At 44.6% G+C, this 13,587-nt stretch overlaps 1 protein-coding gene across 3 annotated transcripts in view; it reads left to right on the top strand.

The window, feature by feature from the left end:
* The window catches only part of dusp8a (dual specificity phosphatase 8a), a 39,391-nt gene that overhangs the window by 1,746 nt on the left and 24,058 nt on the right, over positions 1-13,587 (top strand). For 2 of the 3 annotated variants that reach the window (XM_026365805.1, XM_026365804.1), the window contains exons 2-3: positions 4,364-4,777; positions 13,145-13,283. In XM_026365805.1, coding sequence (XP_026221590.1) covers positions 4,541-4,777; positions 13,145-13,283 — 376 coding nt within the window. In that variant the 5' untranslated portion in view covers positions 4,364-4,540. Of the gene's footprint in view, positions 1-2,081; positions 2,100-4,363; positions 4,778-13,144; positions 13,284-13,587 lie in introns of those variants that run through there. The other variant, XM_026365806.1, reaches the window with a different exon arrangement.

Below are 13,587 nucleotides of genomic sequence, written 5' to 3'. Positions count from 1 at the left end.
CGTAAATTAGCCTAGACCCTGTAATCCTCCAGCAGCCCAGTGTTCGTCACGGTGTTGGCCAGAGGACCTGCACAGTGCCTGGTTGTGGCCACTTTTATTTTTTATTTTTTTTAAGTGTAAATGAGACAATGTTTATACACACACACTCAAATGCAAACCTTTGGTTCATGAGAGCGACTGTGGCGCACAGCAAAGGGCATGAGATGCTCTGATGATGTAATTATTTGTGGTCCAAACAAACAACTCGCGTCTCTCATTGTGTTAAACAAAGAGGCGGCTTTAAATCAGCTCATTCAAGGCTGCAACCACAGGTGACGTTATGCAGCGAGTTAATGAATAACCTGCACGGCATTACATCAGCGCTGGTTGCCCTCCAGATGCTCTCTTTGTGTTTGCCTCTCTCCCTGATGTCTGATATGGCGTTATTTAGCAGCACCATCATGTTTAGCCTGTGAATGTGTGTGTGTGTGTGTGTGTGTGTGTGTGTGTGTGTGTGGATTATCCACTATAGAGATAAAGTTACTTCCTCAACTTCATTTTATTGATGCATTACAATGAAGTCCAGCCTTTTGTTATCAGCTGTAAAGAGAGTAACAATAAAGTCTGTAGATCATTTGTTTGACTATAGTTTACCTGACAAGCAGTGGAAATGTATGTGGCTGTGGGAATTCCTCTGTTCCAGTATCGCGGTCATATTTCACCACACATAACTGAAATGACTAAATCATTCAATTGTCAAGTCATCTGTTGATAATCTAGTCACTGTTTAAAAAGTGTTAAAAAATAATGAGTAGAGTAGACATGCTGTTACGCTTGCTTTATGCTTACTCTGCGATTTTTATGTGCGTGTGAGAAGTGTATAAATGCAGCTTCCTCATGTTAGCGCATGGTTCCCATGCTTTAAATGACACAAAACTGAAAGTTGGAATAACTACTGTATAAACAAGCGGGTAAATTCCATTTATAGAATTCCCCAACAAGGGGATTGAAAAAATATTTCATAAAACTCCGGTTCGTCTTGTTTTTCTGTGTTCTGCCAGTAATCAAGGTGTATGTGCACCATTTCACCTCTGTACAGGCCTTGTCCTCTAGATCCTTTTGACTTAGCCTACATTTATGGAAAAGAGGTCAGCATGATATTGAGTTTTAATCGGCTCAGGCTGAAGTGGGGGGGAAAAGGTGATACTAAAACTGCTGTCTCAGACCAGAGCAGATTTCTTTCAGAGAACAGCTTTTTTGTAGTCATACAGCCGAAGCGTGTGTACCACTGCTATTAAAGCTCTCTCCCTTCCTCTATTTCCATCCAGCATCAGCACCAGTAGCATCCCATCACATCACCCTCCCTGTGCCCCCCTGATCACCCTAGCCGGGCTGTTTCTATGGCAACAGCTGAATCTGCTCCGGGCCTTCATATCTGTGCTTTCTCTCCTCTCAGCTAGTTTTTCCTCCGTTCAGCCGGAGCCTCACAGCAAGCTCCTGCCTATTTTAGTTTGAGGAGGCTTGTTTGCTCCTTATTGTTCCTGCCAGGACACAAGATGGAGGAAGAAGGATGGTTTAGCGTAAGGGGATGGGTTGTTGTTGTTGTGTTGGGTAAGCTCACTGAGGTTTTTCCTCCCTCTGTGTATCTCTGAGCGTCTCTGGTGCTTTTTGTCTCCCTTTCAATATTTTCATAAATTCCCAATGTCTGTCTTCCTCTTTGTGTTCTTCCCTTTCTCCCATTATCTCCTGTGTTCATCCCAGACAAACAGGGTCAGCTGAGAGCGAAAGTTACCGTAGGACAATTGTCTAATGGCACAGAAAGATGCAGTAACACACAGGTGGGGACCCTCACTACTACCACCACACATGTTAGACCTGTGTACTCCTCCCCTCTCCATCGCCGCTCACTGCACAAGAGCAAGAAAGAGAGAGAATGAAGGAGGGATTCGGAGAGAAAAAGTGAGAGCGGCTGGGCGGGTGGGAGAGCAGTCGCCATTAGACAAATGCAGCGTCAGATGTTGTGCTCAGCAGCAGGGAAATTGCAAAAAAGGAAGAAAGATACACACCTCTGGCAGCTGTGCTGTTAGCCACTCAGCTAAAGGGCGCCACGCCAATAAAAGGTATGGTATAACAGGTGACGGGGCAGGTCGTAGCGGGGCAGGGGCTGTTTGTGTGCGCGTGTCTTCAGAATTGCTGCTGAGATCCACATCATGGGATAAGAGTAGAAATGTCACCATGGCAGCGCTATGTGCTTATGTGTTGTATCGCTGCAACTGTGCTTTGTTTAACGTATTAATGCAGAAACATGCATTCAGTTGTTCCTATACCACATGGACGGATTTCATTCATTTGACTCATTTGAGATATAAACGGCGTCACATTTGTCCCGAGCGTCTTAAATTCTGTTTAACCTAAGATTTGTCTTTGTTACAGTTTGGCTGTCTTGTGCACGCCGTTGCTTTTACTGTATATACCTTCTAATGCAGCGGAGATTCAACTGTGTTGATACAGTGCAGGCAGTTGCTGCTGTCTATCTAGATTTTCTGCCATGTTCCTGTGCTGCTGCTCTTGCATCGGGCAGGTTGCCAGGCAGCGACAGCATGCATACATCTATGTTTCGGTGCTTGGACAGCAGACTATAGGACTCGGTATATGTGACTGAAAATAATCTTTTGTGGATCCGCCGAGGAAGGAAGCATGGCCTTTGCTGTGATGAAAACCTCTGCAACACGTTTGCCACAGCTCATGTCTCAGGGCGTTATCTACTTTTGGTGCAGCCTTCTGAAAGTTTATTTGTCTTTTTCCCTCATTTCTCTGTTTCTTTCCCTTCATCAGTTTCCTCCATGCTCCATCCTCCACGAATGTCTCCTCCATTACATTGAGCTGCCTGAGTTGCTAGGCTGGAGAGCTCCTCACTAAATAACTTTCTTTTCTACCACCCCCCCCCCTCCTCATCTCTGCCTCTCTCCCTCCCTCCATGTTGGCGATGTCAGAACAGAGGTGAAAACTTGCAGAGCCACAGTTGCCTGGACGTCTTCACAAGACAGTAACTGATCAGAAACAGTCTCTCCACATCTCCTCTGTCTCCGTCTCAGTTCTCTCGCCCACCTTCTCACCACTGTTCTGTTCCACGTAGACTGTTCTCTTCTGTTTTTGGTTCTTCTCCCAGTCTACAGTATATAAAGCCTTATCATAACTAGACATTTTGTCATTTATTGGATTTTCAGTTTAGTTTAATCATATCTTTCTACCTTTTTATTATTAAATATAACAAAGCATATGTGTTTTTTTATCTGTTATCTTCCTCCACTCTCTGTTTCTACACCTCTGTCTCTTGCACTCTCCCTTTTCAACCAAGGTTTAAACTTCCTTTTAAGCAGTGGGGTAAATGAGAGGTGCCCCATTCATTTTTCATGTCACCACGTGCCGGCGGATGAATAAAACAACACCATGGCGTTCGCACTCTGAGCGCCTCACTTGTTGCATGACACCTGGTTGATCGAGTAAATGGTCTTCATCCTCAGATCAGATAGATCCTAGAGTTTTGCCAGTTCTCACTTTAGTTTTTGTTATAGCATTTGGAGTTCAGCTCACGCACGACTCGCTAAGCTCGGACCCTGACGAATGACTGCATGTGCGCCTCATGTTAAATGTAAAAGTGCTGTGGTGAATGTGGGCCGTGGATCTGAGTGATTGCTAGTGAAGGAATAGGAAGGGGCAGTTCATCAAGTTTATGTACCTCTCTCTGTGAAACACACACACATACACACACTCACAGGATGTCACACAGGCCGTTTGCCTGTGTCCAGACCTGCTCTCTGAATTCCCCTGGCTTAATTTATCTCACGCCCTCAGTTTCCTGTTTCATGAGCTGCAGCCCAGAAGACCCTCAATCGACAACAACCAACCTTCACACAAACACACACACACAAACACACACTTTCTGTAAACAGACACACACACTCACACGTTTTATTGTTGTACATGTCGAACTTAAGTCTTTGGCTTTGTTGTTGGACGTGTGATGTTCCTTCAGATCTCCAGTGCTGATAAATCCCAGTGGATAATCCGGGCAGCATTTATGTCTTTAAATAACTTTTACAGTCATGTTTAGAATTGTGGCTATTTTAATATTCAAGGTGCTCAAAGTGTGCCAGGAAGAGAGAATGCACAAAAATACAACGTGCACTAACCTCTTGTGCGAGGAAAAAAAGTGAAATAAGCCAGTCATTGCCCCTTTATAGCAGGAGGATTGCAAGTGAAGCTCAGAATGATGTCCAATCATCAACTATGTGGTCATGGGTGTCTCAAAACTTTGGCTTTTTTTGAATGCGAAGGCTCTAAAATCAACCACTGAATGTTCTGTTTTTGTGTTTTTCTTTAGGCACCATGGATCTCTCAGCACCTGCCCCAGTGGCTGCCCCTGTCCACTGACCTCACCTCCTCTTCCCCATCTCTTCCTCCACCTTTCCCTCTCTCATCTATCCCTCTTCTTCCTCACCCCCTCCCTTACTGGGCCCGCATCTGTCACCCAGGGTTACCACTCCGCCCTTCCTAAATCATGGCAGGGGAGAAAGGCCCGACAAAACGAAGCGCAATGGACATCAAGCGCCTGGCGAGCCTCATCCAGAGAGGAACAGGGCGCTTGCTGGTTATTGATAGTAGGACGTTTTCTGAGTACAATGCATCACATGTGCAAGGTGCTGTTAACGTGTGCTGCTCCAAGCTGGTGAAGAGGCGACTGCAGCAGGACAAGGTGTCCGTCACCGAGTTGCTGCAACCCAATGGCAAAGTGAAGGTGAGTTCAAACTCATTGTATCTGACAGTTGATGCTTCTGATCGGGATCTGAAGCCAGAGTGCCTTTACTCTAAGTGCCAGACTGGATTCAAAGTGTCTGTGTGGCACACTGCCACTTTGTTGATAAGGGAAAGACTCAGTGGGTCCCTACCAGCTTCAGCAATGGCTTTGCACTCTGAACAGTGAAAGTGGTGAGCAAAGTGACCATACTCATTAATGGATAATGAGAATGTTGATCAATTAAACATTTATCTTTTTGATCATATGAAGCAGCATTAAAGGTTCGCTGGGATTCTTGGATTTTGCAGTAAAACTTAGGGAGCAAATTATTTGATATGAAAAATGTACTGAGACCAAGTAGACCTTTAGGATTTACAAGATATTCTTTCCTACTTACAAAGAGGAACCTTGTGAGTCTCCTTGCAAATAAGGGTGGGGGATTGAAATCATGCATGCATGTATGCCTTTACAGTAGAGTGAGTACAGTAGAGTAAGCAGCAGAATCAGCATAAGAATGAAAAACGTGAACGCAGCAGGGGCTGCTATGACAAAATATCCTGTTGCAGAATTCTTCATTGAGCCACAGGAAATATTTTAGTCATTGAGTCTGCTGAGTGTGTTTCATAGGGTAGTTTAGGGTGTACCGTTATTGTACGTGTGGTATACTGGAACTACAGGGTAACATGCAAGTGTTACACAATGGAGGCAGCACAGTGACACTTGACTTGATTTAGGCGTCTCCGATTCAAGTTCCCATGTCAGTCACTCTGCTGTAGTAACTTTGAGCAAGACACTGACTCCATAACATCCCCATGGGTTTCTCAGATCATTTCCAGCAGCCTGACCCATGTACCACTGGGCTTCTGGAATGGGCTTCTCTGTGCTAGCCCATGCCTGCACCACATCAGTGGGTGCTATATTTGGTGGACAGGCGGCCTTACTGTAAGTTTGTTGCTTATCAGTGGCTCTGAAATTGGATCCTCCTGCTTTCCATGACTTCTCTGAAGATGACAGCCTTTTTTCCATGGCCTGTCCAGCAGTGGCATGCTGACTCCTGTATTTTTAGTCACTGTGTGAAACTGAAGGAACTCTAAGAAGGGAAACTTGGACTAGGAGGGAGATTAAGTTTGTGCCTTTTAATTGAAATAAAAGACAGGAACAACAAAGCTATGGCTCTTCCTCATGCTCCCGATATTATTTTCAGTTATTTATTTAACTTTTAACCATGGTACACCCAACGTAATAAAATGCTTTGTCAAAGAGACCAGTCACACATAACAGGTGACTGAAATTGTTTTCTTGGGTGTGACAAACCCAAAGGCTTGAACGCCAGTCCATAAAATGCTATTGCTGTTTGTTTTTGTGGTTTTACTTCCTGGTTGGCAAGCGCAGGTCAGAGTGCCTGACCTGTTATGCATCTCATTCTGTGAAACCTACTTATACATATGATTTATGTCCATGTCTATATTATCCCTTAGACTATGAGTGCTGCATTTGGACCTTAAAGTCTGACCCTGTATTTCCATCTGCAAGAACGGCAAGAACTTTAATCACCAAAACACACCCTGTCCACCAAATAATTATACATGATTGCTGTTGATTGTTGCTTTGCCACGCCTGTTGGATTACGGTTAACGCATGTGGGTGACTGACACTTTCCACACGGTCAGATGGTAAAGTGGAGGAGAACTGTACATTATTGTTACTTTCACAAGTCTCATGACCGACCTACCTTCAACTAATGACATACTCTAACAATAATGTAACGGTGTATAATTTGCAGGCATGTACCTGCTGTTTCTTACCTACCACCTGTTATTCCCATTACTTTTAATTCGGTTTCGTTTGAAGGGCTTCTGGCAGACAAACCCACATGCCTTTTCTCTCACCTAGAATTTGCCACTATTAACTGGGCAAGGATTTTGTATAAGCCCTCTTGTAATAGGGCATTCTTCCAATCCCAACCAAGTTTTGCTCAGATATTTCTGTGTGATGTGGCGATGTATGATTTATTCTTGCTATCTACAGGTTTACAAAGAAAACAACAACATAAAAAGAAAAAAAAAACAAAGAGGTTGAAAAAGCTGGAGCCAGAGAGCTGCGAAGTGTGAGAGGTTTTTTGATCAAGTCTGATTTTGAGTTTCATTACTTTAGCCAGCGCTGCAAGCTGGAGTGTGTTTTTGTGCTGGCTCTGTTGGGTCCGTCTCTGTATGGGGGCCCTGTGGTTAGCAGAGCTCTCACTGTGGCACCCCGTAGAGCCATGCTTCCTCCTGATTTCTCTCGCTTTCATTCCCATGACAGCTCTGTCTGTCTACCACAACCGTAGCCTGCAGCTGTCTACCACCAACCCGTTCCTTCATTATTAGTTTCTTTTTCCTCTTCCTCCCTATGTCTGTTGTTGTCTCATGGCTGGTTTGTTATTATCCATTCCCCACCCCCAGTAAAGAGGATAAGGCGTGCGATTAATGCTAGGCTGGATAAAGCTGGAACTAGCCGGGTGAGAGAGGAGGGCCCGCCGGAGCGAGACTCTTTTGTTATTGGCTAACCATGACATCATCCCTTTTGTGGGGCCACTGGCAGGCCGCAGGCTGGGCACGTGTAGACTGGCTGTGTGGTGTTAAAGCCTGCTAACCCCTCACACACACACACACACACACACACCATCCTCTCTACCCCCCACATGGCTCTGACCATCGCCAGGAGCCACCTCAGCCAGCCAAGACAGCAAAGGACACCATTGTGGTTCTTTGTTGGGGAAGTGAATTCAGGAAGCGGGAGAGCAGCACTGAGGGTATTCATGGATGGGATGCTGTCTCCGCCTCCTCCCTGGCTGCCTTCCACCTCACATCCCATTGAGCACTAATAGCCTGCATCCCCCAAGGCGCTGCACTCACCCTTTTTCAATGAAGCTCCCAACGCTTCAGTTAACTGAGCTGAATGAACATGCGTGTCCAGCACAGCAGCAATCAAAAGTGTGTCCTCTTTCTTCTCCCTTTCCATGCTTTCCCTTCATAACATCTATATTAATGGTGTCTATCAATGGTCAGGTCAGAGAGAGCGGGATACAGTAGGTTAGGTGGTGGTGGTGGACCTCTGCTGGGAGAGGGATGGCACAGGCTTAGTCAGGAATGGAGCTTCCTGGTGCGTTTTCTGACCGGCTGCAGGGCAGGCAGCTGGTTTCTTGGCTTAAGCCTGGCTAATCCCTGCTGCTGCAGCGGGGACACCCAGCAAGCCAGGCCTGACAGATGGACAGAGGTTTTCACTACCAGCAGTCAGCCTGGAGAAGCACCCTACCTTCTGTATGAAGGCATAGATGCCAGACCTTTGATGAATGGGGTCTAGAGAAGTAGAGAGAATACATCGTCCAGCTCATAGAGACAGATATTACTACTGTCCCATGCTGGTATGTGATACAAGTACTGTTACAACAGGTAACATGTGTGACAGACCCACATTAAAGTTTTAAGATTTTAAATAAAGGAAAAGGAGAATCTGTGAATTAGATGGAGGTGTCAGTAGATTGACTGTGTAAACTAGCACGTAGACATTTAGTTCATTATGCTCTTGTTCATAGTAAAGTCTTCCTTCCTGAAATTATTTTCTTGTATTTTTCAGGTGTTAGGATAATGTATTAGTCATGACGATGAACAGTAGCCCAGTGTTGCTGTTGAGTATAATGGCCACGTAGCACCAGAGACAGGCAATGGCTCTGTGATTTGGTCTGTGATGCTAATTGGTAAGATTGACGAGTGATGAGTGCCTTGTTGTCTAGCACAGGGGAAGCTGCATGTGACCAACTAATGTATTTATGCATTGTAGAAGATGTCCATCAGTTCCGCTAATGACGCACCAAATGCTGTGTCATTGCAAAGGGGTCCAGTTGTAATGAGGAACTGAAGTATTTCTGAGGCTGAGTGGGAGTAAACAAAGGACGGGAAGATTTTTCTAATTATTCAAGTGTTGGACACAGAGCAAAGAAACTGGTCTTTAGATATATACTAACTATAACTATATAGTTGATGATAGTGTTGTTCTCAAGACAGATGTTTCCAGTAACTGCAGTACAGCATTTCAAAATGAAGGACAACACATGAGCGCTTCATGTGTCATCTGCCTCGACAGTAGCAGCAGAACTGAGAACTTACTTAATGACTCACCGCGTGGATTGTTTCCCAGATTACCCAAAGGGTACAATCAGGGAATTTTCTTTTTGTATGTTTCATTCACGTTTTTCCTTTTGCCAAATTCAGACAAAGACGCCGTTACTGGCAGTGGTTTTTTTTTTGTACAGGATATGTCATGTATTTGCTTTGACAAGGTCACGGCACGAATCATTGTTTGCTTTTAACGCTCCTACTGTCTACAACATAGACACACACTCTCATACGAGAAGTATAGACATATACTTATATATATGTATATATGTATATACACACACAACTACTGTGCCCCAAGTGTACTAACATTTCCGTAAAAATATATCTTTATGTAAAAAAAAAAAAACTGAAGGATGACTCATTGATGATTTGCGGATGTGAAATGTGACTTTCATTATGAGCGAGGAAGACAACACGGTATAACTGGATCTGCCACATGCGGTCTATAAACACAACAACCCAGTCACAGCGTGTGACAGAGACAGACCGACTAATAGTATACTCGTATGTTAATGTGCACAGGCGTTGTTTACACATGAATGTGTAATGTGTGTGTGTGTTCAGTGTCCTCTGACATTCAGCGGTGTGAGGGTGTAACCAGATCAGGTGACCACATACTGATGACCTCACACTGCACATGCACAGAGGCATCAGGGGCTTTCAGCACTCTGCTACATATACACATTGTTGTCTCAAAAGCACAACCACACACAGTTTTATTACTGTACTTTTGAGGGCTTTCCACTGATGACATACATTAACCAACTTGGAATGGAAATCCTCAAGACTTCTAAACACAAACTTAGACGTATAACTATTTTGTAGTTGGTCCTCGTGAAGGTAGAAGTAGAATGTATGAGACAAACTTTACACCTGCTGAAGCCAACATGGATGTGGCAGCTGCTGATGCCAGTCAATGACATCATCTGTTGGTATCCTGACAGCAGTGTGTGGTATATGTCACACCCTGTGTGGTGGAGTCAATCGCAGCAGGTCTTCTGTTAATGCTGTACGTAGTGGTGTTTGATGTTTTGGGAGTGACCAATTATGAATCCAGTTTGTGGCGATTAACATAACAAGCATCATAGCAAAGTGTTTAATAATCAAGCAAGAAGCTGAAGGGAGGTGATGAATCAATATAAAGGCACGATGTCTGACTTCACACACACACACACACACACACACACACAATCTTGTTCCCTCATTAAAAAAATCAAAACATGCGTTCTTTTTCATGTGTCTGCCGACTACTGCAGCTTCATATTTACAGGCACTGTCACCTCAACAGAGTTCATGCTGCACTGAACTTGTTTTCTGTGGTGCATCCCAGAGTGGACCCAGACTGGGCTCCAGGAATGTGGGGCAATTTTTAGATTGTTTGTGCTGATGTTGTGTCACAGGCCAGTTCACACATACTGTCCCGCTCAGCACTGACCTTGTCAATAATGAGTAGCACTGCTGAGGTCAGGGGAAACCGTGTTTTACCTTGTGCCACACCACAACTCTGCAGATATGTTTTGTTGCCAGGGCACCCATCTATGTTTGATGGCGTGTGTGGGTTGTGTTTGTGTGTGTATACAAACTGTCCCTACTGAAGAGCGTTGACAGTGAGGCCAAGTCCTGACTCGCAGCCTCGTGTCAGACCTTCTTTTTCCTCCCACTCTTTTCATATTTTATAACACAAGGTCAGTTATAAGCAGGCACAGACCTCTAACTCTTGCACAACGCTGTCATTTTATTCTTGCACATTGACAGTTTCCTTCTTTCTGAACTCGTAGTTAATACGTCTTCCACCCTGTCAATTGCAATCTCTTTCTCTTTCTTGCTTTCATCCTCTGCAAATTACAGGAGAAAAATAACCCCTCTTCCTGTGACCACTCCTTGTTTATGTCCTACTGTGATGCCAGCCCTCTGATCCTTTAGAGAGAGAGCTTGGGTGCAGCAGGATCGTTGCACTTGCACTGCAAGTGCCAACTTCTGTTCCTCCCTCTTATCTCTCTTTAACTGATCCTTTCACTTTTGGACTTCCTTTCCTTGCTTCCTTCACCCTTCTTTCATTCCTTGTTTTGCAGCTCTCTTCCATCTCTCTCTACATGGCCCCTGCTTTTTCCCTCTCTGTCAGTGGCATTTCTTGTTTACCTGCAGTGTGCATGCGTCAGAGCGCCTGGGCCAGTACAGCCGTAGTAGTGGTGGTGCTGTAGCACTGCAGAGGGATGAGAGAGCTGCTCTGCTGCTGCAGTCTGACAACCAGCTCCACGCTACCCTGGGTCGTTGACCTCTAACACTGCAGCAAAGTCTATGCATATCACATACTGAGCAGGAGGTATAAGTTTAGCTTCATTCACACAAAATGTAGAGTGCAGCTGATATCCTACGATTAGCTCTGTCATTCGTACTCCCTATTAAATATAGGCTGCTATTATTAGTTTGCTAGTTCCTTTCAGCTCACAGGGAATACATTCAAAGAGGATGAGAGAGGACAGAATTTCATCCTGTCAGCACAATCACTGATCTTACACATTCACTATATGTTTTGTGAAAATTACAGATAAAAATGTTTTATTGTTTGTTGTAAAATTTAAACTCCAAGTAGAAGCTGGAATTTTAAAATATAGATAAAGGATTCGCTGCTTTCTAAAACATGAATGCATCACCCACTGCCTGCCTGACAGTGAGTAACAAGCTGACTAACCTTTCTATTTTTAAGGCTCATTTTTTGTTTTCAACCGAGAAGTGAAACTTTTTGCATTGTGCAGTTAAGAATAAAAGACAGTGCTGTCAGTGTAGTGTGCTGAATTTTTGTTGTGCACGTATGTACAGTTAAAGGCCTGTAATCCTCGGGCATGGAGATCAGACTCCTAAATTAGATCTGATCCCATTAGGATTATTAGCTAAAATTATCCCGGGTTAGTAAAGATGGAGGGTGTAGGGGATTTGCAACAAAGAAGGCATCAAGACAAGTTAAAAAAACATACAAATAGATGAGAAAACAAAAAGTAAACACCCAGTGTTTGGGGAATGTTTTAGGACTTTATGTAAAGTTGATGGCCAAAAAGAGGACACATGTATGTCAGTCTGTCAGTGTTAGGAACAGGCAGGCTCAACTGTTCGACCAGAGTTACTTCTGCCCAGACTTCACAGACTGACCTTGTCCTGTCTAAATCACCTGCATGGCCGTCTGCCAAGGGGCTCTGCTGCAGCTGCCCTGTAAGCAAGAACATAATCAGACACACTCCATGCACACGTTGAAGCTGTGTGCGCCATGAGCTATCGTCACCAGTGTGCCTATGCGGGAAGAAAGGTAGCAGCTATTCAATGGCATGTTTTAGACGATCGTGTGATGCTTTGTGTTGAGGTAAACAAAGAAATGGTGTAGGTTGCGCTGTCATCTCCCTCTTTTGCTTCTCTGCCCGCCCCTTTTTCTCACCTTTGCTTTCTCTCACTCATTGTCATCCTTTTGTCACTTGCACCTCTCTCCATCTCGGCTCCATCTTTCCCTGCCCCACTACTCTCCATCCCTCCCTCCCTCCCTCCCTCTCTTGTGATCGCCCTCCTTCCTCCTCCCCTCTCTCCGCTGCTGTCCAGTGGCAGTTCAATGATTCAGTGATTCATAGCTGCAGTAGGCACTGCCTGGTGGTCATGTGACCAAAGCCTGCCTGACAACATGGTGAACAACACACACAGCCTGCCTGGCGCGTGTTTCTTTGTGTGTGTGTGTGTGTGTGTGTGTGTGTGCAGGCAGATGCACATACAAACACATTCATAGACACACTTTATCACAATGTTCAAATCCTCACATCTCTCTCACACTCTGACATGAACAGCATCATGTGTGGCCAACAATTACTATTTCACTGATATTACTCTCAGCAGCATGTGCACAGTAGATATTATAGCTACAGCCGCACAATGCAACACTCAGTCCTCATGCAATATTCATTAATTCTCATAACTTACTCTAAAATCACCTGTAGTTCATTCTGCTTATGACTGTTGCAGTCACTGGCATTGATAGAGCCTCTGTTTATTGCCCAAACTCCCAGTGGTGTGTTTGTGAGGTCATTTTGCCAGGAGCAGGGTGTAGTAGCACCTTGACATCTCCCCTCTGTTAATACAGTAGCAAGGTTTTAATGAATGCCTGACATATCTTCCACAGCTGTATTGCATAATGAATTTCATTCTTTTCCTTGTGGTTTGTTCATTTACGCAGGTGGAGCTGGGCAGGAAGCAGGAAGTGGTGGTTTATGACCAGAGCTCCAAAGAGGCAGGGCACCTGTCCAAAGACGGCTTTGTTCATATCCTGATGGGAAAGTTGGAGGGCACCTTCCACAAGGTTTCCCTGCTCACTGGTAAGTGTGTGATGGTGTAAACAAAGGATCTTTCTCTGGCTTGGGTTTTTTTTACCGTTCCTTTATTAAACAGCAATGAGCTGTGCCGCACCTCTACTCTTTGCTGATTTTAGTGCAGTTGTTTGTCATTGCGCAGCTCGGTCAGCAGATGTCACTAGGGAGCACGACAAATGTTCACCTCCTCATTGTATGTTATACTAGTTTTTCCTCATTTCTTAACTGGCAGTGGTCAGACTTTCACAGGAATGTGTGGAAGAAGACGTCTAAAATCATGCTGCCTGGATACAAAGTCTCTCTGAAGTCT

The sequence above is a fragment of the Anabas testudineus genome, chromosome 6 (genome assembly GCF_900324465.2).
Source record: "Anabas testudineus chromosome 6, fAnaTes1.2, whole genome shotgun sequence".
Lineage (NCBI taxonomy): Eukaryota > Metazoa > Chordata > Actinopteri > Anabantiformes > Anabantidae > Anabas > Anabas testudineus.
The sequence above is the reverse complement of the archived record's forward strand: the minus strand, read 5'-3'. Positions and strand labels throughout refer to the sequence as shown.